The following is a 24,020-nucleotide window of genomic DNA, read 5'->3' on the forward strand; positions in this document are numbered from 1 at the left end:
AGCAGCAACAAAGTAACAACAAAGACAACACCCGGAATGATGCTTCGGCGGACCTGCCCTCGCTTTTGAGGTCGGTTGTGAGAAAAATGCCTACTGTCCAGACAACTGTGTGTTTTTTTAAAGTACCCCTGCATTACACAAACACACACATACGGTATATATAGCCGCACATATAGGCTATATCAGTGATCATAATAATGATGATAAGAGAAAATGCATTGTTCACTAAAACTGCACGTTGGCATCCCAGACTGAAATAAAATCTTTGCTTATAGTGAGAGCTGCTCTACTAAGTGAACTATACCTTTCTTGTGTTACTAATGTTATTGTGTCTCGAGTGTTTCAGAGTCAGCCGGCTGTAAACCAGCTGACCCCGACTGACTTTTTTTTTTGCGGTCACATCAGCACGGCTGCATCTTCGGTCGCGGCTGCTGTGGCATTTGCCCATATTGCCCTATGGCCAGTCCGTCCCTGTCACTGGTGTTGTCTGTCAAAACATGGATGAATGAAACTTATATCCACACATCTTGTAGCCTATTTCTATCGAGGGAAAGTTATTTCAGGATATCCTGTTTTATCGCCCAGCCCGAAAGTGACATAGGCTATTGCCCGTTCATTCATGAGAAATCATCCAGCTACACTCTGAATCAAACAAGGTGGAGAATGAACACTACTGTACAGTAGTTGGCTCATTTTAAAAACACACCGGCAGCATCGCCCACTGAGTTAATTAACTGCTGTGTGGAAAACCACGCTGTGGTCCATAATCGCGGTGCAGATGGGTGTGTTTGGAGCTGACAAGAGGACCGATAAAAGAGAGTGAGACGTATAGCTGCCGTCGTTACATTTGTCTCATTGAAAAACTATACTGTATTATTATTATATTGCATTCCCCATTCGTGTTCACTGCTCCGTGCTGCTGTCTTATAGAGGCGATCTGCTGCTCACAGATGCCACCTGGCGGTTGTTTGGGCACATTGCAGCTTCTGGTGAAAACACAATTACTCCGCCACAAAAAATCCGCGTGAGCCTCCCGTGACTCACGCGTGAATCTCGCGTGAAACCCTCCAAATGAAACTAGTACCCACTGTAGAGTTGAGCCGGATACTCGGCTGAAACGAGTATCCGGTACGGATAAAGCACTTTTGCCGAGTACGAATATTAAACAAGTAATACGAGTCAATATCTGTGCTTGGAAAAAAAAAAAGATTGAATGAATATCCTCATTGGATAGCTGACTGTGTCAGCGTTCTGTGATAGGCTACAGCCCCTCACCTATACACATCCAGGTGTGTGTCCCGCTCTGATCACTCACACACAGAACAGCTGACAGCTGTCCGTCTCTCCCTCAGTCACTCAGGTTTGTGGGTCTTTACCCTTAATGTGTGACTGATGAAAGCTGCACAGCTCATGTTTGAAACACTCTGAGATGTTGGCTTCAGTATAAACTGTGTTGGGACGAGTCAGACTGAGACAGAGGACGTCAGTGGAGTGGGCGGAGCTTCACTGTGGCCTACACCACCTCTGGATATGGTCTGAGTGATGGGATCTGATGTCATCAATGCATGGATCACCTGAGACAGATGTTAATACCAGGTGTGACCAGGTGTGAACGGGGCCATAGAAAATGTTCCAGCTCCTCCTCCTCTATCAGACAGTGTGTGTGGCTGCAGCAGCCTCTCCATACCTGAGAGAGTCCAGTCTCCAGTCTGGATGCTCCAGTCCAGCAGACAGCAGATTCACTCCTGAGGCTCCTGGATGGTTGTAGCTCAGGTCCAGCTCTCTCAGATGGGAGGGGTTGGAGCTCAGAGCTGAGGCCAGAGAAGCACAGCCTTCCTCTGTGACCAGACATCCTGACAGTCTGAACACACACAACAACACACAGGAACCCTCTGTCAACACCTGCTGCTGTGTTCAAGTGGCATCAGATAAACACCTGGATGGATCCTCACCTGAGAGTCTCCAGTCTACAGTGTGGACTCTCCAGTCCACCAGACAGCAGCTTCACCCCTGAGTCCTGCAGGTCGTTGTTACTCAGGTCCAGAGTCTCGAGTCTACAGTGTGGACTCTCCAGTCCACCAGACAGCAGCTTCACTCCTGAGTCCTGCAGGTTGTTGTTACTCAGGTCCAGGTGTCTCAGACTAGAGGACTGGGAGCTGAGGACTGAGGACAGAGCTTCACAGCTTCTCTCTGAGAGGTTACAGCTGCTCAGTCTGAAGAGATGATCATGAGGAATTAAAGAAGAAAGGAGTTTATTATCTGTCCTGTTGAAAAGACAGAAGGGTTTTTATCTAATGATGAATAAATCCAACTATCTCTACTTACAGAGCTTTGTTGGAGGCTTTGACCACTGGCAGCAGCCTCAGAAGAGCCTCCTCTGAAGCAGAGTATTTCCTCAGGTCAAACTCATCCAGATCTTCTTCTGATGACAGTAAGATGAAGACCAGAGCCGACCACTGACCAGGAGACAGATAATCTGTGGAGAGACGTCCTGATCTCAGGGACTGTTGGATCCCCTCCACTAGAGAACCATCATTCAGTTCATTCAAACAGTGGAACAGGTTGATGCTTTTCTCTGCAGAGGGAATCTCTTCAATCTTCTTCTTGATGTACTGGACTGTTTCCTGATTGGACCGTGAGTCACTTCCTGTCTGAGTCATCAGACCTTGTAGGAGATTCTGATTGGTCTTTAGTGAAAGACCCAGGAGGAAGCGGAGGAACAAGTCCAGGTGTCCATTTGGACTCTGTAAGGCCTCGTCCACAGCACTCTGGTAGAAGTTTGTCTCTGCAGATTTGACTACTGTTGTTTCAGTCTTCTTGGAGGTTGTTTGTTGTTGTGACATCAGGTTGAGTCCAGAGTTGATGAAGGTCAGATGGACATGAAGAGCAGCCAGAAACTCCTGAACACTCAGATGGACGAAGCAGAACACCTTGTCCTGGTACAGGCCTCTCTCCTCTTTAAAGATCTGTGTGAACACTCCTGAGTACACTGAGGCTGCTCTGATATCGATGCCACACTCTTCAAGGTCTAATACATAGAAGATCAGGTTTCCTTTCTGCAGCTGCTCAAAAGCCAGTTTTCCCAGAGACTCAATCATCTTCCTGCTCTCTGGACTCCAGTGTGGATCTGTCTCAGCTCCTCCATCATACTTGACCTTCTTCAGTTTTAGATAAACCACCAGGAAGTGGATGTACATCTCAGTCAGGGTCTTGGGCAGCTCTCCTCCCTCTCTGGTCTTCAACAGCTCCTCCAGAACTGTAGCAGTGATCCAGCAGAAGACTGGGATGTGGCACATGATGTGGAGGCTTCGTGATGTCTTGATGTGGGAGATGATCTTTCTGGCCTGCTGCTCATCTCTGAACCTCTTCCTGAAGTACTCCTCCTTCATTGGGTCAGTGAACCCTCTGACCTCTGTCACCATGTCAACACACTGAGGAGGGATCTGATTGGCTGCTGCAGGTCGTGTGGTTATCCAGAGGCGAGCAGAGGGAAGCAGGTTCCCCCTGATGAGGTTGATCAGCAGCACGTTGACTGAGGTGGACTCTGTCACATCAGTCAGGATCTCAGTGTTGTGGAAGTCCAGAGGAAGTCGACACTCGTCCAGACCGTCAAAGATGAAGACGACCTGGAACTGATCAAAGCTGCAGATTCCTGCTGCTTTGGTTTCAGAGAAGAAGTGATGAACAAGTTCCACCAAGCTGAACTTTTCCTCTTTCAGCACATTCAGCTCTCTGAAGGTGAAGGGAAATGTGAAGTGTATGTCCTTATGGGCTTTGTCTTCAGCCCAGTCCAGAGTGAACTTCTGAGTTAAGACTGTTTTCCCAATGCCAGCCACTCCCTTTGTCATCACTCTTCTGATTGGTCGGTCTCTTCCAGGTGGGGCTTTAAAGATGTCTTCTTGTCTGATGGTTGTTTCTGGTCTGTCTGGTTTCCTGGACGCTGTTTCAATCTGTCTGACCTCATGTTCATCATTGACCTCTCCAGCCCCTCCCTCTGTGATGTAGAGCTCTGTGTAGATCTGGTTCAGACGGGTTGGGTGTCCTGCTTTAGCTATCCCCTCAAACACACACTGGAACTTCTTCCTCAGGACAGATTTGAGTTTACGTCCACAAACTGGAGCAAAATATTCAAAATGAAAACACAAGAAATTAGATCAATAAGAGAATATAACATTTTAATTCTTCTAAATAATGACTACTGTATGTGAACATGTTTCCCTCCAGGTGTTGATGTCAGTGAACTAGGGATGGGACGATTTACGATTTTATCGCCAATCGCGATTAAAAACACCCACAATTATTTATCGTGCAGAATTCGTCATAATCGTATAATCGCCATAATCCTGAATTTATTGTTTCCATTCCATTTTGTAATCCTTGCGAGGCGCGCAGCACGCCATGTTAAAAAAAAAAAAAAAAGAGTCAAGTCTCACCAGCATGCTTGGCAGGCATCCAGCCAGCCACTAGTCACAGCCACACTCTTGCATAGCATCTCTGTGCTCCTTTGGCCAACACTTCCCATTTAAAAGCGCACCTAAGGGATAAACACCCCTCTATCTTTGTGGGACTCAAGGTAAAATGTGCTTTCTTTGCTAGTCTCAGTTTCATCCTCCTGGCTAAACACCCTGTGCATTGTGAACTCAGATTATTCTGAGGTGAATATCACTGGCTAAAGTTAGCACACGTAGCTAAATGTCAACAGTGGCAACATGTGAAGACGAGAGTCGAGTCAGTCGACCAGCTTGCTAATTAGCTGCTGCTGACATTAGCTCGCTAGCTAATATTCCCCCGTAGTTTTCGTTACAGATAATGAGCTCACAAAATCACAGCTAATGTTAGGGCTCACCCAGAGGTGTTTATCTTGGGAAAGTTGCGGTACTGCTGGCGGGGCTCAAGGGAGCACCGCTCATTGAAACAACATTGATACGTGCTGAAAAAAAGAAAGAAAGAAAGCTAGCGACAGTGAGGGAGTGTCACGACTTCCTGTTTCTAGACCTTCAAATTAAAAGCCCTAAAGCTTTTAGTTCAGTCATGGCCGTGAATGGCAGAGGCTCCGCTGTAACTGTTACCCCGCTTCTAAAAGGGTTAAGTCTGATGACTGGAAAGACAAACAAGATGTTGACAACCCGACCTCTTTATTATCGTGATAATATCGTTAATCGCGATTATTTTGGCCACAATAATCGTCACATGAAATTTCATATCGTCCCATCCCTACAGTGAACGTCTCATTTGTCCATCATGTTGAATCTTTAGAGAAATCCTCTTACTCCTCTGCAGACGCTCAGCCAGCTCCTCCTGCTTCATCCTCCTCAGGAAGTTCACTGTGATCTTCACTAATGCCTCTCTGCTGCTCCTCCTCTGCTCTTCATCCTCACCGTCCAACACCTCCTCATCCTCCCTCTGACTCCCTGAGCATTCTGGGTAATCTGGAATCAGAGCCTTGTGGATCTTCTTCAGCTCGTTCTTGACAAAAGTGACCATGTTCTCCTCCAGCAGCTGGAACAGAAACTCTATGAGTGACAGCATCAAACTAAAACCATGGAGCCAAACATCAGATCCATGTTGGACAGACTGACAATCCACTGGTGTCAAAGTGCAGCATGGAGATGATGGTGAACACAACAGATGTGACAGCAGCTGTTGGACATGTCCTCACCATAAATATGGAGTCCAGGTGTGTTTGATGCTGCTGGGCAGACTGACCACTGGGAACCTCTGAGCTCTCCTGGTCCACTCTGTGGAGGAATCAGTGTCAAGTCAACATCAGGACAGAGAGATAATACAAGATGGACTTTATATGTCCCCTGAGGACGTTCACAACAGACAGAGACACTTTGGTTTCAGACCTGGTCCAACAACACGTCGTACAAACTGGTTCTTTTCTACAATAACCTGAGTCTGACTCAGTTACAGCTTACATCTGATCAGCTGATCCACGTCCTCCTTTAAAGTTAACGACAAGGTCCTTTGATTCGTTGCTCTTTAAAGATAGACAGCTGGGTTCAGGAGGGTCTGGTCTCTGCTGCTGGATCCTGAAACAACAACACAACTCATGTAACAGTTTTAGGTTTTCAACAGAATTCTCTGCAAAGTTATTTTAAGGGTTACAAATGTGAATGAGTTCCTTTTCCTACATTTGGTAACAATGGGCCTCATTCACCAATATCTCTTTAAGTTCATTCATCTTCTATACAGCTCATCCTCACTAGGGTGGAGGGTGAGCTGGAGCCTTTCTCAGCTGACTTTGGGCAGGAGGCGGGGTTCACCCTGGACAGGTCACCAGTCTATCACAGGGCCAATATACACACACACATTCACACCTATGGGTGATTTAGAGTCACCAGTTAACCTGCATGTCTTTGGTCTGTGGGAGGAAGCTGGAGAGAACCCACACATGCACGGGGAGAACATGCAAACTCTACGTCAGATTCATGAACGTGTTGTTAAATCAAGAATGTCAGAGAAGGTGAGTTGAGAAGGAAAGTTAAAGTGTCCAAACAAAAATCTACAGGGAGCGTCGGACTCCAAACATAAAAAGACCTTTAGTGCTGAAGTGGAGCGACTGCTGCAGGAAGTGAACAAAAAGCAGCTGTTATATTTAGCAGCGTCAGCAGTGGATGCAATAACAGAAAAAAGATGCATGGGAAGCTGTCAGTCATTCACTGAACGTGTGTCTGAGTTATAACTCAGTTTTTAATGAGAATCATTAGCTGTTTTCCCACTAAAATTAGCGGGTCGACGCAGGTTTTTTTTTTTTTGCCCCCCCGCTGGGGGATCAGACATAGCATAAACCGGTCGCCCCGCTCTCGTCCACGGTGCAAGAAACACAGTGTCATGCCACAGCCGCCCGCTGCGGAGTGTGAGGTCCGTCCGCCGAGGCAGACGAGGCGTCTGGCTGACCTGGAGCACCAGGACCGCGGCAGACCCGTATGACGGACGTCCGTGGCTGTTGCTTCTTTTCTTTTCAGTAGTTTTTGGTCAGTGTTCTTTGATCTTTTGAGTCTGGAATGAGAGCAGAGCTTTGTTTTGGTACGTGATATGAGACGCGACCGGCGCGATGACGTGGCGGCACGTAACGCTCAACGTCATCACGTAAATTAGCGAGTTGACCCGGGTCTGGCGTTCCCACTGCAAGCCGATCAGAGCTGAGCCGGTTGAAGGCGATTTTAACCCGCGTCGCTCGCCGAGTCACTGCCACCAAAAGCCGATTGTTAGCGGGTTTAAACGGGACTCCACAGGAAGAACGTTCAACAGAAACTCAAAACCTTTGAAATGTAGTTTTGTCTCTTACATCTGATCAGCTGATCCACGTCCTCCTTTAAAGTTAACGAGCCAGTCCTTTGAGTGGTTGCTCTTTAAAGACAGACAGCTGGGTTCAGGAGAGTCTGGTCTCTGCTGCTGGATCCTGAAACAACAACACAACTGATAAATGTGCATGTTGGAGAAAAACTGATGAGAAATATCTTCAATCTTTTAATAAACACAACAACTGACTTCTAGAGAGAAAAGTCTTTCTGACTGTTTTAAATTCTGACCCTTCAAATAAATATCGTATCTTGTTAAACTGATGACGACCAATGGACTCATCGCTGGATCCAGGTCCAGGTCCAGATCCAGGTCCAGGTCCAGGTCCAGGTCCAGGTCCAGGTCCAGGTCCAGGTCCAGGTCCAGGTCCAGGTCCAGGTCCAGGTCCAGACTGTGGATTGTGCTGCTGCTTCGGCCTTGAACACAACACACACAGAGCTTTGAGTGTGAATAATGATGGAGCAGTGATCTGAGTCATGGACAGTTAGAGATGTTCATCTGACCTTTGACCTGTGGTCTGGCTCTTGGTTTTAGAGGGAGGGGCTCCCTCCTCTCTGTCCTCACACTGATCCATGCTGCTGAGCTCACATCCACATCAGCTCACACACACTTTGTAGCTTCACCTGCAGAGGAAACACACATCATTCATCTGCACAGCAGCTCACATGTCCATCATGTCTCCAGCTGCTCCTCCACTGATTGGCTCTTCTCCTCTGCTTCATATCAGTGTCAGCTGAATGCAGTCACACAGCAGTGAGGAAGAGGAAGCTGCCATCAGCTGCTGTACTTCTACTATCAGTCCACTAGATGGCGTCATGGAGCTGCAGCCCAGCAACATGATCCATGGACCACTGTTTCCATCCACTGACACACACAAGGACTGAGATCCACTGAGTTGATGTGACACAGTCTCTGTGTGGACAGCGTCCCTGTAGAAAACCACTGGACCAAACAAGCTACACACACACAACAACTGGGCCTCCACTTATTTCACCTCACAGCTCCACTATCACAGCATTCACTCATTTCACTCTCCAGCTGCCACTGACACTTATTGTCTCTCAAATGTCACAAAATACAGACAAATGATGCGTTCAAGTTCCTCTCAGTCTGAGGCCACGTCTTCAAATGTCTCATTTTGTCACAGCAACAATCAAAGAGACAAAAATATTCAGTTTACAGTCAAATCAAACAGAGAAAATAAGGAAATCTTCCGTTTTTGAGGCTGAAAATTGAAAATTTCTGAACAACTGTTGCAGCTCTGAAACATTCTCCACAACAATATTAATGATTTGTGTCCAATAATCCATAGCTCAGAGTGTTTGCTGTGTGTAACCACAGACATGAATGGTGAGGACACAGAGACAGTGTCCAGCTGCTCCTCTTCTCATAGATTTAAATGAGTCAGTGAGCTGATGTAACCTACAGAGTCACAGGACAAACATGCTGTGGTTTCATCTTTAATCCTGTGTTTCTGAGCTCATCAGGTGTTTTTAATCTACAACCTGCAGCTGCAAAGTGACCAGTAGCTTCACCTGTCAGGTACATGAGCTGCAGTACAAGCAGGAAGTAGCACAACAAGGAAATACTCAAGGAGAGCACAAGTACCTCACAACTGTACTGCACTAAATGTACTCAGTTACTGTGAAGAACCTGATGCTAAACATTGATCAACACTGGAAAATCAATCATCAATAAAGAAACTGTCAGTATTAATCAGTGATATAGGCAGTAACAGCTTCTGCTCTTATTCCAGCGCTTCTACCCACAACATCCACACAACATGGAGGACACGGTTCTACCCACAACATCCACACAACATGGAGGACACGGTTCTACCCACAACATCCACACAACATGGAGGACACGGTTCTACCCACAACATCCACACAACATGGAGGACACGGTTCTACCCACAACATTCACACAACATGGAGGACACGGTTCTGTCGGTCCAGACTTTACAGTTACAGCTCTGACTCAGCTACAGTAACATTATAACAACACAACAACAACACAACGACAAGTTGAAGGGCAGAGAACTCAGGTAACGGCAGGTGTTAACGAGGAAAACATTCAGACTGTTCACCTTACCTTCACACGGGGAAATAAACTGCCACACAACCGCTGGGACAAAGGTCAACTTTAACACTTTGAACTGTGACTCACCTGTTCATCATGATGTTATCTTATCTGGATTAATTACCTTCTGCTTCTTTGCACTTTGCTCCAAGAAATAAAATCCAAAGTGAACAAAGAACATTTATCACACACACAACATTAACATGAAGGTGAACTGAACCAGACACTATGACAATTATCTGTCACTGACATGAAACACTCAGTGGAGAACTTTGAATGAATCAGGTGATAATTATTATTATAAACAGTTATTGGTAGTCTAACAGCTATAATAGTGCTGTGATGTCACTTATGGTCCAGCAGGGGGTTTAATACAAGTAGATCCATCAGGAGGAAACCACTGGAGTGAAATAGAGAGCCTCAGCGGAAGCAGAAAGTAACGTTGCCATGGGAACTCAATTCGGAAAAAACCTCCCGTAAGTGAACGGGAATCAAAATTTTATTACTAATCTGATTGAATTGTGTTCCATGAGAAAAAAATACGACCTCTACCTGTTTAAAGCATCACGTTTCATGAATAGAAATCAGCAGTTTGTTGTAAAACTATTGTAAAATAAAATGGTCATAAAAAGGTCATGTATTTTCCTCATGACACAATCACAAAATAAAACTTTGACTCCCGTTCACCTACATGGAGATTTTTTCCAAATTGAGGTCCCACGGCGAGCTTCACTTCTGCTTCCACTTAGGCTCTCTATAACCAAGTCTGACTGATCTCCAAGGTTTCAGAGAGATGGAGAATGTGTGAGCGATGGAAACTCCACATACACACAGCAAGAGATGAAGTGAAGACATAAAGCACAGAGTCAGATCTGAGCTCTCATAGAAGAACCTCAGAGAGGTAAGGAAGAATTAATCCACCTTTATTTTGCAAGGTGAAACTTCCTCCAGATGGAGTCCACGGCGTTGAAGAGGCACATATAATAAACAGCGTTTGTATTTTGTTTGTTTTTCAAGTCGCAGGGGGAGAGCTCAGTTGCCAGCGTAGGCAGTCACTGCAAAAACTCAAAATCTTTCCAAGAATATTTGTCTTATTTCTTGTCAAAATGTCTCATTTCTAGTCAAAACTAATCTCTTTCCACTTAAAATAATAAGACTCATCATCTAAAAATTCACTTGTTTTTAGATCATTTTCATTTGTTTCAAACAATTTGTCACTTGAAATAAGTAGAAAAATCTGCCAGTGAAAGAATGTTTTTTGTGCCACTTTCAGATTTTTCTACTTATTTCAAGTGAAAATCTGCTTGAAAGATGTAAAAAAAAAAAAAAAGTGTCTAAAAACAAGCTACTTTTTAATATGATGAGTCTTGTTATAAGTATGATGAGATTAGTTTTGACTAGAAACAAGACACATATTCTTGCTGAGATGTTGAGTTTTTGCAGTGAGTCACTGACGCCATCTTGCTACCTGTCTGTCATACTTCCATCACTATTTTCTCGTTTTCCACCGTTTGAGGTTTGACTGCTCATGAATGACATGTTAGTAGAGTCTAAACCCAGTAGAGCTCTGAGATCTACTGACTCAGGTCAGATAGTGGAGCTCAGAGTTCAGACCAGACATGGTGAAGCAGCATTTAGCTGTTATGCTGCAACAACTGGAACAAACTACCAGCAGAACTGAGATCAGCTCCAACTGTAAGCACTTTTAAATCCAGGTTAAAAACATTTCTCTTTTCATGTGCTTATAGCTGAGCTCTTTTAAGAACTTAAAACTTTATCTATTTTCTTTTATTTTACATTTTTACTCTTGCTTTTAACTCTGTTTTTAGTGTTTGTTTTTATTCTGTTTTCATGCTTCTCTTTTTTTTCTAAATGTTTTGTCTTTATGTAAAGCACATTGAGTTGCCTTGGTATGAAATGCGCTATATAAATAAAGATGCCTTGCCTTGCTCCTATTTTAATGACGCTAACACTCACTATGAATGACCAGGTGAGGTCACAGCTGAGTGAGAAGGTGTTGCTGACCTCACCTGAAGTATCTGACAAACACACACACAGTGGTTTAATAAAATCTTAATGTGACACTCACGTGCTTGTGTGTGTCTGTTTGTTGTGTAACTGTGATAATCAACAGTTCACAGTGACAAACAGCTGGCGGCCATTTTGACCGTTTCTGAGCTGCTCCAGAGCGACAACGTCCTGACGTCAGAGCTTTGTGTGGTGTAGTTCAACAGGTTCAGGTGAGATTCTGCCTCATGTGACGTCAGCGCCCCCTACTGTCATAAACCTGCACCTGCATCACAGAGAAAAGGAGGAAAGGCACAGGATTATGGGTAATGGTCACATCGGGTCCATGCCTATGTTCCCACAGCTCAATGTTCCCACAGTTCTAAGATTTTTCTCAAAATTAGGCCCTATGTTCCCACTGGACTCTCTCTGCCTGTCTTTTTTTTTGTATTCATGGTCTTGTATTTTAATCCTGTAAGGCACTTTCAAATAAATGTTACTTACTTACTTACAATGGACTGTGCAGAAATGTTATTATTGCTAAAATGACAAATAAACAATGTATTGTCACTTTATTGCTTCTGTATTATTAAAGTCATTCTTTACAGAGGGGAAATTATTGGCAGGGGTCTGTCATGTCTCATAAGCAGAATCTAATTTTCTTTTCTTTAGAAAACTTTATTCATAAAGATTTTAAGTTTAAACCACATATAGAACAACAGAGACAATATACAATAAAACAAAAGGAAAAGGACAAAACAGAACAAAACAAACTGCCAGCTCACAAAGATATACTCTACCTGGTCTTTTTACTAAACTTAATCAACTCTTTTCTTCATTGCCTAAACCCAACCAATGGTGGGACCAAAGGGCTGTGGGAACATAGGGCCTAATTTTCAGTGACAACAAAAGTTAGAAATGTGGGAACATAGGGCTGTGGGAACATAAGTCTGTGGGAACATAGGGCTGTGGGAACATAGGAATGACCCCCGTCACATCAACAGAGGATTTGCTTTGAGGTAAAGAGTGAGAAGAACTCTGTAAAGAAGAAGAAAATGACCTGGAGTGTCATTCTTCAGAGACGTTTCACTGCTTCACATCTTTACAATCTTTAGTGAACAATATCCACTATTTCATTTTCTTCAGCTGCTGTGAGGAACATGGAGCTGGGCTTCCTATCAGAGATCATTGCAGTCCTCACATGGAAATGGATCAGGGAGTTTTTCTGCCACGTTTTCCTCCAACACTTACAAAACATTGATTAAAGCTGTGAACCATCATCCATGTCGTCCTTTTTAATGTTACTGTAACCCAGTAGATGATTGGCTCTAATTATATGAATATATAATATAATAATATTGTTTGTTGACCTCAAAATTCATTTATTTTAGGCAGCAGAAAGCTCTTATCGTCCCCACAGAAACATGAACATGACCTACAGTTACTATTGTTTGTGCATTAAAGGAAGATTTAAGGCATTGACAACCTGTTATGAGCTGTGATATATTGTGTGGATGCTGAACTCAGTGGGTCTCATTCATGAAACGTGAGCAGCACGGATTTGTGTGTAAACCCTGAGCAGCGCAAATTTACGTGGATTTCCGCATTCATCAATCTTTTAGTAGTGCTGATTTTTTCGTAGCTACTCACAAAATCTACACCTGCTCCGGACTGTGTGTTGCGCTTGTGTAAATGTAGGAATGCACAGAAATACTGCTTGTCACTGTTGAAAATTACAATTTTAATCCGTATTACTCTCTCTCATGTTCAAAATATGCCGACGCCTTTGAAACACGTAATTTAAACATGACAAACAATTAGAAATATTTCGAGAGAGAGACGTTTTAGGGATCGGACACGCACAAACACGTCAAGGCTCCATCTAATGATGAAAATAATCTGATATAAAACCGGAAAAAAACTTTTTTGTGTTGCAACACGTTCGGTGGGTGCACACTTCACCCTGCGCAGCAGCGCAGTCGGCACCGGTTTGGATGGAGCTGTGACAGACAGCTAGTGCTTCTGTAACAATATAACCTGCCTACAGCTGAGGCTGTGAAGAGACTCCTCCTCCCGTCGCTGCTGTTTTTTTTTCATGTTTGATATCGAACATTTTCATATATCATCATATCGAATATTTCTGGCTTTACTTCTTAAACGGTTCTTTAATAAACCTTATATTTATTATTATTATTATTATTAATTCACTAAATCTGTTTCTTCCCTCCAGCCTTTGATTACCTGTCCCAGTCACACCACTACTAACAGAAGAGAATTAAATATTTTTTCTGGACTCCACTTCACCCAAAATGACTTCGATCCGCAATCTCTCTTTTTTTCTCTCTCTCCCTCTTTCCTCGTTTGCGTCATGGCCGCAGGTGAGCAGGAGGCACCTACCTCCTAATATGGTGGTCAGGATCTCCTTATATGGCTATTCATGTATGGAGATCTATGCTAATTGCTGATCACCAGGGGCGTGTTGTTAGTTTACGATGGGCTGGGATTCATCATCTTACACACGTGTTTACGATCAAATCTGAGTTTCCCGCACCGTTCATGAATCCGGAGTAGAGTTTTAGTAACGTGAGCTTTTATGTGCAAATCTACACACAGATTTACTCACGTTTCATGAATGAGACCCAGTGTATTGTGTTGGTGTGTGTGTATTTCTTGCACTGATAATGTGCATTATAGACGGAGAACCTGCTAAATATGTTCAATATGTTACAAGCAAAAGCAATGTTTTGAAGTTAAAAACTGAAGTGTTTGATTTGTGTTTTTACTATTTTCACTGTTGATATCTTAAAGGATTTGTTTAATGGTTAAAAAGAGATTAAACAAAATGAATCATATTTCATGGTTAAAAGTAAAACAAAAAGTATTGTAATTCATAGAAAACAGCTAAAATCATCACATTTCATGGCAAAAAAAGCTCAAATAATTTATGGTTGTTTTAAAATGTGTAAAAATAAATATTCCATTTGATAGGCTATAGAACTAAAACCTGTACAGTTAATAAAATGTTTTCCTTTAGTCACTATTGTATTACAGTACTAGTGTGTTTAATTGTGTGATGTGAGTATGGCCATAAAGAGAAGAGTGTTATGACTATGTAGTAACAGTCCTGTCTCTGTTCAACAAAGACTTTCAAACAACATTAATTAAAACTCATTTTTGTTATTATTATTTTTCTCATGTGGACATTTCCCGTATGTGATAGAGAACAATTTGATTTGTCATTTGTGAAGAACAAAAAGAAAGAAACTGTGGAACATGAAGTCAGTTATTGTGCTGAATTTTCATTTTATCTTTATTTTTCATAAAGCATATGTTAACTCCATAGTAGCTTGTGACTTCATTTCCTCATTGTGTTTATCACTCACCTAACCCTCCTATTACGAGCCCAGTCTTTCCTGGTCCATATAGCTTCACATCCTGTGACACTCTGAATGAAATACTGACGGGAACTTCATTGTGTTGAGACATTTTTGATAATAACATTTTATATATCCCATATTCCTTTAGTGTTGTTTTTGGTGTTACTAAATATTGTCCTATTCTACAGAGCTTTATAGTAGGCTATTGGTTCACTTATTCTGATACTTACATTTATTTTCTGCCTCTTTAGTTCTTTGTTGAATAAATTCTCTGTAGAGTGTATTTGTCTTTTGACAGGCGTTTCCTAATCCCTTCATGATCCATGGTCCATCTATAGAGGCTACTTTAGTTTGCTGCTTTGTTGTTTCACTGGATACTTTTTGTTTAATAATGATGTGAATATTCTTAAAATGTTCCATATACATTGTCAATATCGTTTTCATTATGAACTGTTTCCAAGTCATTTCCTAAACACATTGATGCTTTCCTCTGTCCTCACTCTGCTGTAATGTGTTTTATTTATTTATCTGGCTGCTTTGTCTTGTACTTGCTGCTGTAACAGAGTTAAGGAGTTAGTAATTCCACTAACTGTAATTCTGTTATTATGGAAGCTGCACTACACTTAGTTTATTATTATTATTTATCTGCCTGTTACAATATGAAGTCGTTCACTATTTATTTATGTATTATGATCTATGAGTTAGAAGCTCTTATTTTGAAACGCCACACTAACGAGCCCCTGCAGACTTGGCGGGTTGACCCGTTTCTAGGCAACAGTCTGCTGTGGGAGCCTCGTGGTAGGTTGACTTGTACTGAGCTCCGTTAATATAACTTTCTATTTGAGGGTTAAAGGTGACTTTATTGATCATACATGTGAAGATCTGCTCCAGACAACAACTGCTGATGTTCTGTGATGATGCTGAGTGAGATACATGACAAGTTCATTGATACGGAAAAGCTTTTCACTCACTTTGATAGCTTCATGTTAGCTTGTGGCTAATCCTAGCAGCGTGACTGTTGAACAGGCAGAGAGTGTTGTGAAGTTTATTTTGTTCCAGTTAAAGTGTGTGTGTGTGTGTGTGTGTTATCCTGAGCTGTGACTGTGAAGCCTGATGCAGAGATTATTTCTCCTCTTTTCATTAGCAGATGTAAATAAAGTCTGATGGGAGTCTGACAGTGACGGTCCTTGTCCTCTGTGAAACTACACGACGACGCATGAGAAAGCACTGAACCGCTACGCTGCCATCAACTGTAACAACTGGTAGGTGCTCACTGAGCTCAGAGATTCATAGTCCACTCACTGGCTTGTTTTCTGTCTCATTGGTCAATATGTGCTCCGTTAAAGGGATAGTTCACCCAAAATTCAAATTTTACTCATTATCTACTCACCCTCATGTGGACTAAGGGCTGGGAGAAGTTTCAGAGTCCTCTGTGCCTTCTCTGAGTTACAGCGGGGCTCCGTGCAGCAGTATTTATCCATATAATGGTTATGAATGGACACCACTTTTCTTCGTAACAAAAAGACACACCAAAAAACATCCAAATACCTCCATACTGCTCGTCTGTAATGTCCCTCTTGTATTGAAGCCCCGAAATGAGAAATTGTTACGAAAAAAATTAAATAAGTCTATGTTTTAAGCTTGTTTGTAGTGGAAGCTCCCAGCACTGCTCTTCCTGGTCCGTCCAAATCTTGCGTGATTTACATTAACACCCAGTTCACGGCTCCGCAAATCGCGCGAGATTCCGGCAGAGCAACACTGGGAGCTTCCACTACAAACAAGCTTAAAACATAGACTTATTTAATTTTTGTTTTAAAAATTTTTTTTAAAAACAGCGGCACAATAGGCTGTGATTCTGCTGGGTCCAGTGGTTTTTGGATATAGGCTCATGCTGAACATTGTATTGATAAACTCATCAGTCATTCTGTGCTTATTGGGATTTAGCAGATCAGTGTTTAGTAGATAACGTTTAGCTTCATTGTTGAAAACCACTTTGCTGTGGAGCCGTGGTTCTGCTGGAGTTCTTCCTGTCTCTGCCAAATCAGAAACGAGAGGTTTAATCAGCAAAACTTGAAACTCTTTTAGAACAAAAAACACATTGATCACATAATTTTGTCTCTAGTCTTTGGTTTAGAATTAAAAACCAGATAACATCTACATGAATTTGATTTCTGGTTTCAAAATAAAATAACAATAACAGGAATTTCCAAAAACCAAAAAGGCACCGTTTTTAATTGTTTATTAATTTCTTTATTGTGACATCAATGGTGTCATATTCTCTTGTAGTTTTAAAATAAATCACACACTTGTGTTTTTAAATGATAATAAATGATGGATTATCTGATAAGACCTGAAACAGTGAACATTTAACACTCACCTGTTCATATTATCATCAGTGTAACGCAGTGCCACCTAACAACCACAAGGGGTCAGGGCATGAACTTCTCTGTCCTGTAGCTTTTACAGTGTTTAAAGAAAAGTCCATTAAATAGCTGTTAAAAGCAGGATGTCAGCTTGTGGAAACATCAGTGTGCTTCACCATGGTCTGACTGCAGTTTTCTTCACTAACAGCTTCTCCTTCATCGATGCTGACGACCTGTGAGCTCCATGAAGGCTCATGACAGAGGCTCATCACAGCTGCTGCTGCTACATCACATGCTGTCCACCTGGATTCATCAGCCAGCACATCTTCCCATGTGTCACAGCTGATCTACAGGGATTCAGGCAGCGTTCACACAGACTCTACACAAAGGTCAGAGACACTCACATCCACCAACACTGATACACAACTCTGAGTATTCATCTATTAGTATCAAGTTTATTAAGTTACCAAGATGGTCGGCTACACAGCTGATGAGTTTCTAAGACTGAAATGGTCTGGGTATCGTCACATAATTCATATTTGTTATTTTTATAAAGGAAAAAACCTGTAAATCTGCTGTTTCAAAATGAAAATGGAAAAAACCTTTTGGCATCAGAATAGAAAAAACAAAAACTTTCAAATGGTGCATCTTTGGTGTTTGACAGTTTCTTTTATTCGGATTTTATTTAGATTTTATCACTCTTGATGTCCTCTTCCTGTGTGTGCACTGAGCTACTGTCTCAGTCAAATGAGACACCGTATCTTAATGAGAGTACCTGAATAAATAAAGGTTCAATAAAAAATGAAATGAAATTAAAGGAATAATTATAAAGACTCATTTTTTGGATTTTCTTTCTTTCTATTAAAAACCAAAAACCAAATGACCAAATGATTTTGTTTCTAGTCTTTGGTTTAGAATTAAAAATCAGATACACCCATAGGAATATCGTTTCTGGTTCCATAATAAATGATTATAAAAAGATAAAAAAACAAAAAACAAAAAAACAAAGAGGCCGCATTTGCAATTGAATTTCATTGCTTGATTGTGGCATCAAAAATATCTTATTCTCTTTTGGTTTGAAAGTAAATCACAGACTGATGTTTATTAGAGATACATTTTTCATTTAGTTAAGAAACAAAAAACAAATTGATCACATGATTTCATTTCTAGCCTCTGGTTTATAATGATGTTTTTAAATGATAATAAATTATGGATTATGTGATGAGATTCAGACCTGAAACAGTGAACATTTAACACTCACCTGTTCATATTATTATCAATGTAACGTAGTGCTACCTAACAACCACAAGGGGTCAGGGCATGAACATGAATGAAGACTCATATGAAAGTGGTGTGTTCAGGTAGAAGGTCACATGACCAGGCTGGACTGCAGGCTCACTTCACTGTGTTTCAGAGTTTCTGGCTCTAGTCTGAGCAACATGACTGGGAACACAGTCAGTCCACTGTTGAAGAACCATAAGAATTGTAACCTACAGATTAGGGATGTGCACGGTTACCCGAGTACTCGAGTAGGCAATCTGCTACTCGGGTATGAATTATTACCCGGTTAACCTAGGATTAAAAAAATGTCAAAGCATTTTGGATCGAGCCTCGGACTTTCAAACCTTTTACAATAATCTGTGGTGGTTCCCTCGGCGTAAACCATTGGGAGGGAGCCGACAGGTGTCATCAAGTCTCTTAGAAAATATGCTTTCAGTTTACAAACATTCTGAAACCTTCCCAGTTATTTCCCGAGAGGATGCAAGGCAGAGAGGAGCGAAGGCACCAACATGTAGTGTGGACTAATAAATAAGTACCGCTAATGATTAAAAAAAAAGAAAAGAAAAAGTTTTCTCCTCCGAGGCCGCCGCAGCATAAATGCGCTGCGCTCAGAGTGCATTCATGCAGCGGCATCAAGATGCATATGCCCCATATGTGCATCCTACACTCCAGTCTCTACTTTTATTATCCACCTGATATTTAGTCTGACGACGCTGTGTGTCAGTGATGTGACTGTCTGACGGACAGAGCGCATTTATGCCCCGGCTGCGCTCTGTCCGTCAGACATGACGTCATTTTATTTTTTATTACAGTATTCGGTTACCCAGGTAAGACCAGGTTAGGATACTCGGTTAGAAAATTATTCAAAATGCCCATCCCTACTACAGACTACATGAGTATAGTAGTTACAGGAGAACCTTATGGGTTAAGGTAGGAGCCAGCCAATCATCTTCAATCAAACACTATGACAACTAGTATCATATATCGCCATGACGACAGGACGTTTGATCTGCCGAGCCACACGGCTGCAACAAAGGATGTAAGGAGCCCACAGAGCAGCAGAGAGAGGTGAGTTCACTATTCACTACTATTAATGATGCACAGTAGAGTCTGTTGCAGAGCAGCGTCCATGTCAGAGATTACAAGAGTATTTATTACAACTATCAGAGCTGCTCGCCTGTCACATTCACTGAAAAAGCTTCTGACTTTCGGGCTGACCTCCGTGTTATGTGGCCCACTGAATATGGCAGTAGTGTAATTCCCATCATGCCTCTGGGCTGCCCAGAGGCGTTGTGGATTTGATGCTGCGTGTTCATGAATGCTATGCTAGTGGATTAAATGGATGAGTAATGAAACTTTTACAGGAACCACATGGGGCTTTGAACCATGGATTTTCATCAACGACAACACTGACAAACAACAAAGATAATGTTCAGTAAAGTCAGACGTGTTAAACCTACAGTCACTGATGTTGTGCTTCATTTGTTTTAATCATAATCAGGAATCAGTGTTTAGTTGAAAGTGTTTCCATTTTTACTAACAGGTGAATATTGTATATAACGGACTACAACTCGTCAGATGAAATTAGTACGAGAGCCACGTTCTGACCTCTTTATGTTGACATGTATATATTCACACAGTTGGTCTGCTAACAGTTCTATAGTTACGTATTTCCTGTATCATTGTGTAGACTTCAGTCTGTTTTTCACTGTTCTCCACAGTTATATGCTACTGTCTGGATTAGAGGTAAGTATTATAAACTTTTTTATCTTAATCTTTCCTTTATTGTCCACAGTGTGGAAATGTGTCTTTGGCTTCACCACATAAAACCACATAAAATCACTAAACCTCCAGTTCGTTATCGTAATGAGTCAATACATTGCATAGTTCAGATAAAGATGTAATGTTGAGTTCTGAGAAATATTGTTTTCAACATACAATTTACAAGTTGAATAACTTCCATGTTATTTGAAGTAAAAAAAAAAAGTTTCATGATTGTGGAGCTAAGTAAAAAAAGAAAAAAAAAAGAGCAAATATTATGTTGTGTTAAAGAAAAATATATTTTGTGTTTATTGACAACATATCGTAGTGGGGAGGAAATGTTATCTATGAGACTATGTTTGCTATGTTTTCACTATGTGAATAGTCGCCTGTAGGTGGCGCTTCAGTTGCGCTATGTAACTGGTTGAGTTGTGTGTAAAAAAGAAAGACCAGAAGAAGTGGTTAAAACAGCAATAAGTGTGTCAGTATTGCTCTGTGTTAGCATGTGTAAAAGTGTTTGCATATCCACCTTATTCCTAGGCCCCATGATGCTTTGCGGGAATTATGGGCGCAGCTTCCAGTGCGAACCGGAAGTAGCGTTTGTTTACATGCTAACACTACGGGCTAATCCACTTTCTGCGAGCGTTAGAGACAGAAAACACCACCTTTTACAACTCAAACGAGACAATATCATAATACCGCTGCCTACTAATATTGTGAGGTGTGAGGACGACTTAAAAAAGTGTCCAAAGATAAAAAGATAATGTACAGTAGCATATTTAGCTACTTGTTAACTTGGTTGCTTCAGTTGTTGAGGCAACGAGCTATCTGCTAGCTCTGGAAAGTTGCCTCATATAAGTTGGAATAATTTTATTTTAAAACACATTCCTCTTTTATAAAGAAATGCATATGTGTGTGTGTGTGGGGGGGGTGTCTCTCTCTCACTTACCTCTTTACTGTCTGCTCAGGGATTGTGTGTGTGTGTGTGTGTGTGGTGGTGGGGGAGTATTTTACTGTAGGTTCTCACCATGGATCTATTATAAGACCACACACAGACACATCCGAGTGTCCAACCAACAAAGTTGTAGTAAAAAAAATCCATTTAGTTTATTTTAATCATAAATACCTATACTCAAATAACCCACTAACAGTAATGAAGACCGCTAGCAACCACTGCTGTTAGCCAATGGCTCACTGCTACTTCCGGTGCTGACCGGAAGTTCCACCCATAACCGTTTCTACAGTAACGACCCCAGGAATAAGGTGGATAGACAATTAGCAGGGACATAACAAACGTCACAGTCCAAAAACGGTTCTCTTTGACATCTTCTCTAGTGAACTTGATGTTTTTGTCCACTGAGTTGATGTGTTCAGTGAAAGGCTGTACATCTTGGGTTTTGATCTTCACCCGTGTGTCATCCACATACCTGAACCAATGGCTTGGAGGCGTTCCTTTGTAAGAGTTTAGGGCCTTGTGTTCTACCATTTCCATGTATAGAGTGGCCACAATGGGGGATTGGGGGATTCTTATCGATCCAACATGTGATCTGTTTGTTGATGTTTTGATGGTGACACTTCCAACAGAGGCTCTGTCACATGACTGCATTTCAAATGTAGCCACTAGCGACATTTGACTCAGTTTAAAGGACAATTCCGGGCAAATTCAACTTGGGGCTGTATTTTCCTACATTTTAGGTCTAAAAGAAGGAATGTGAAAATTTTCAGTTTAATGTCTCCTGTTTTGCGGTAGTTGTGTCTGTCCCTGCATCGCCACGGCAGCGATGAATGGGAGAAGATTGAAATTCTGCTGCTTAGGCTGTTTACATCCCTCAAAGCCACAGACGGCGTCAGATGGCGACTCAAACATGCACCCAGAAGTTTATTTACTTCAAGCAAGTCAAGAGTTGATATTCCTGTGTTTATGACACAAATAGGAGCTTCCGACTGCACGTGGTCAAATGACCAGTGTAACCATGGTGGATCGACTCAGCATTAGGAGGAGGACAAGGATTTACAGCTTTATTTTACTCCAACCTGCGGTCGACAGTTCATACACAAAATGTCGTCATCCGACTTTTTGGCTCACGCCCTCAGCCATTGTAAACATTTCTGTCTGTTACGCATTTTCCTCTAATACTTTAAAAGGAAATTACAAAAACATAAACTGTCTGTAAAACATGGGGTGTGTATTGAATGAATGGGGAGCGCCATCCTGTGGCAAAACAAAAACATACATACATTTCTGTGAGGGGAAGAAGGGAGGGGCTACAGAAACCTGGAGGACTACGGGGGCTCAGGAGAGACAAAAAGAAAGCAAAATGTCCTCTCACAGGTAAAAGGAAAATAAAATTATAAGATAAATGTATATGTTTGTTTATTAATTCATTTATTTACTGATTCTTTTTTAAATCACGTTGTTGTTTATTTCACATCAGATTATTTACATTCATGGATTAAATCAGTTGATTTTTTAAACTCTTCTCAGTGATTCTCGTAAACTTCTTCTTGTTTTTCAGGTCCCAGTGATTTTTCTGTTGCCATGACGCTGATGAGTTCATTATTAAACTGTGTTCATCTCTGTCCTGTGAAGACGACGTGAGTGAGAGACAGAGACAGACGTGTAGAGACTGAACTGTCTGTTCAACAGAGAGAAGGTTTCTGTGACAGGAGGAGACTCTGCTTCACTCAACACAGACTCACTGACGAACCAGGATCAAGTCCAAACCCAGGAGAGAGAGGTTGAGTGAAGGTGGTGTTGAAGGTGTAGAGGTGGATCAGTGAGTCAGAGGAGACTCTGTAGAAGGACAGAGAGCCAGCAGGACAGTCCACATACACTGCTACTCTGTTAGAGACAGAGGAGGAGGAGGAGGAGGAGGAGGAGGAGGAGGAGGAGGAGGAGGAGGAGGAGGAGGAGGAGGAGGAGGTGATAGGTGTCTGTCTGCTATTGTGATAGACTCTGTAACCATCATCAGAGCAGTCCAGACTCCAGGACTGATCGTTCCATCCAAACACACAGTCATCACTGTTTCCTTTCCTGCTGATTCCTCTGTAACTCACTGATATAGAAACGTTTCCTCTCCTCTCGACCTCCCAGTAGCAGCGACCAGTCAGACCAGTTGAACACAGCAGCTGAGGTTCAAGGTCAAATCTGTCTGGATGATCAGGATATGACTCATCCTCCCACACACGTGTCGCCTTCCTGTTGTTGTCAGACAGTTTGATGTTTGTGTTCACTGTGTTTGTGTCGATTGTGAGTGGACAGGAATCTGATGGAGAGAACAAGACACAGCTGCAGTTATTGATCATTGATCAGTTATTGACAGTTTGATGAAGACTCATGAGGTCAGTGATGTGACAGTGTGAAGATGGTTGAATGTGCTGCTTTGTTTCCAGTAGGGATGCACATTTTGAATTTCTTTTCTGACCGATAACCGACGCTCGCTAACCGATTATTAACCGTTATCCGATAAGATTACGACGCTCCATTTTTTTTTTTTTTTTAGCCATTAAAGGGACAGTTCAACATTTTGGCAAATTTGGCCCATTGCCATAATCCCTATAGTCATAGCAGTAGGTTCGTTACCTTTAATTGTCGGTGCAAGCTGTTTTTAGAACGGTGGAGCAGAGCCGTGAGCTGCTCAGAGCTACGCTACGGAGGCTCATTATGGGATTTCTTGGTTTCCCTCATCAAACTCATCAAATACACAATCCAACAACTCCACAACGCTCTGGTGGACAAGTTGTGACCTGCACATTCACCACGCTATGAGATAATAACACAACGTTACCACACAGAGTTGTTTTAGAGGGAAATTCATGCAAAACCGCTGATGCACGTTGC

At 42.0% G+C, this 24,020-nt stretch overlaps 1 protein-coding gene across 1 annotated transcript in view; it reads right to left on the reverse strand.

Moving 5' to 3' along the window:
* Positions 1-24,020, reverse strand: part of LOC311004357 (uncharacterized protein) — an 84,252-nt gene that overhangs the window by 39,134 nt on the left and 21,098 nt on the right. Inside the window, exons 9-10 of the mRNA XM_083996381.1 lie at positions 2,035-2,213; positions 1,688-1,853 (exon numbers count right to left, since the gene is read on the reverse strand). Coding sequence (XP_083852507.1) covers positions 1,688-1,853; positions 2,035-2,213 — 345 coding nt within the window. The remainder of the gene's footprint in view (positions 1-1,687; positions 1,854-2,034; positions 2,214-24,020) is intronic.

The sequence above is a fragment of the Trachurus trachurus genome (assembly GCF_905171665.1).
Source record: "Trachurus trachurus genome assembly, chromosome: 21".
In the NCBI taxonomy this organism is placed as follows: Eukaryota; Metazoa; Chordata; class Actinopteri; order Carangiformes; family Carangidae; genus Trachurus; species Trachurus trachurus.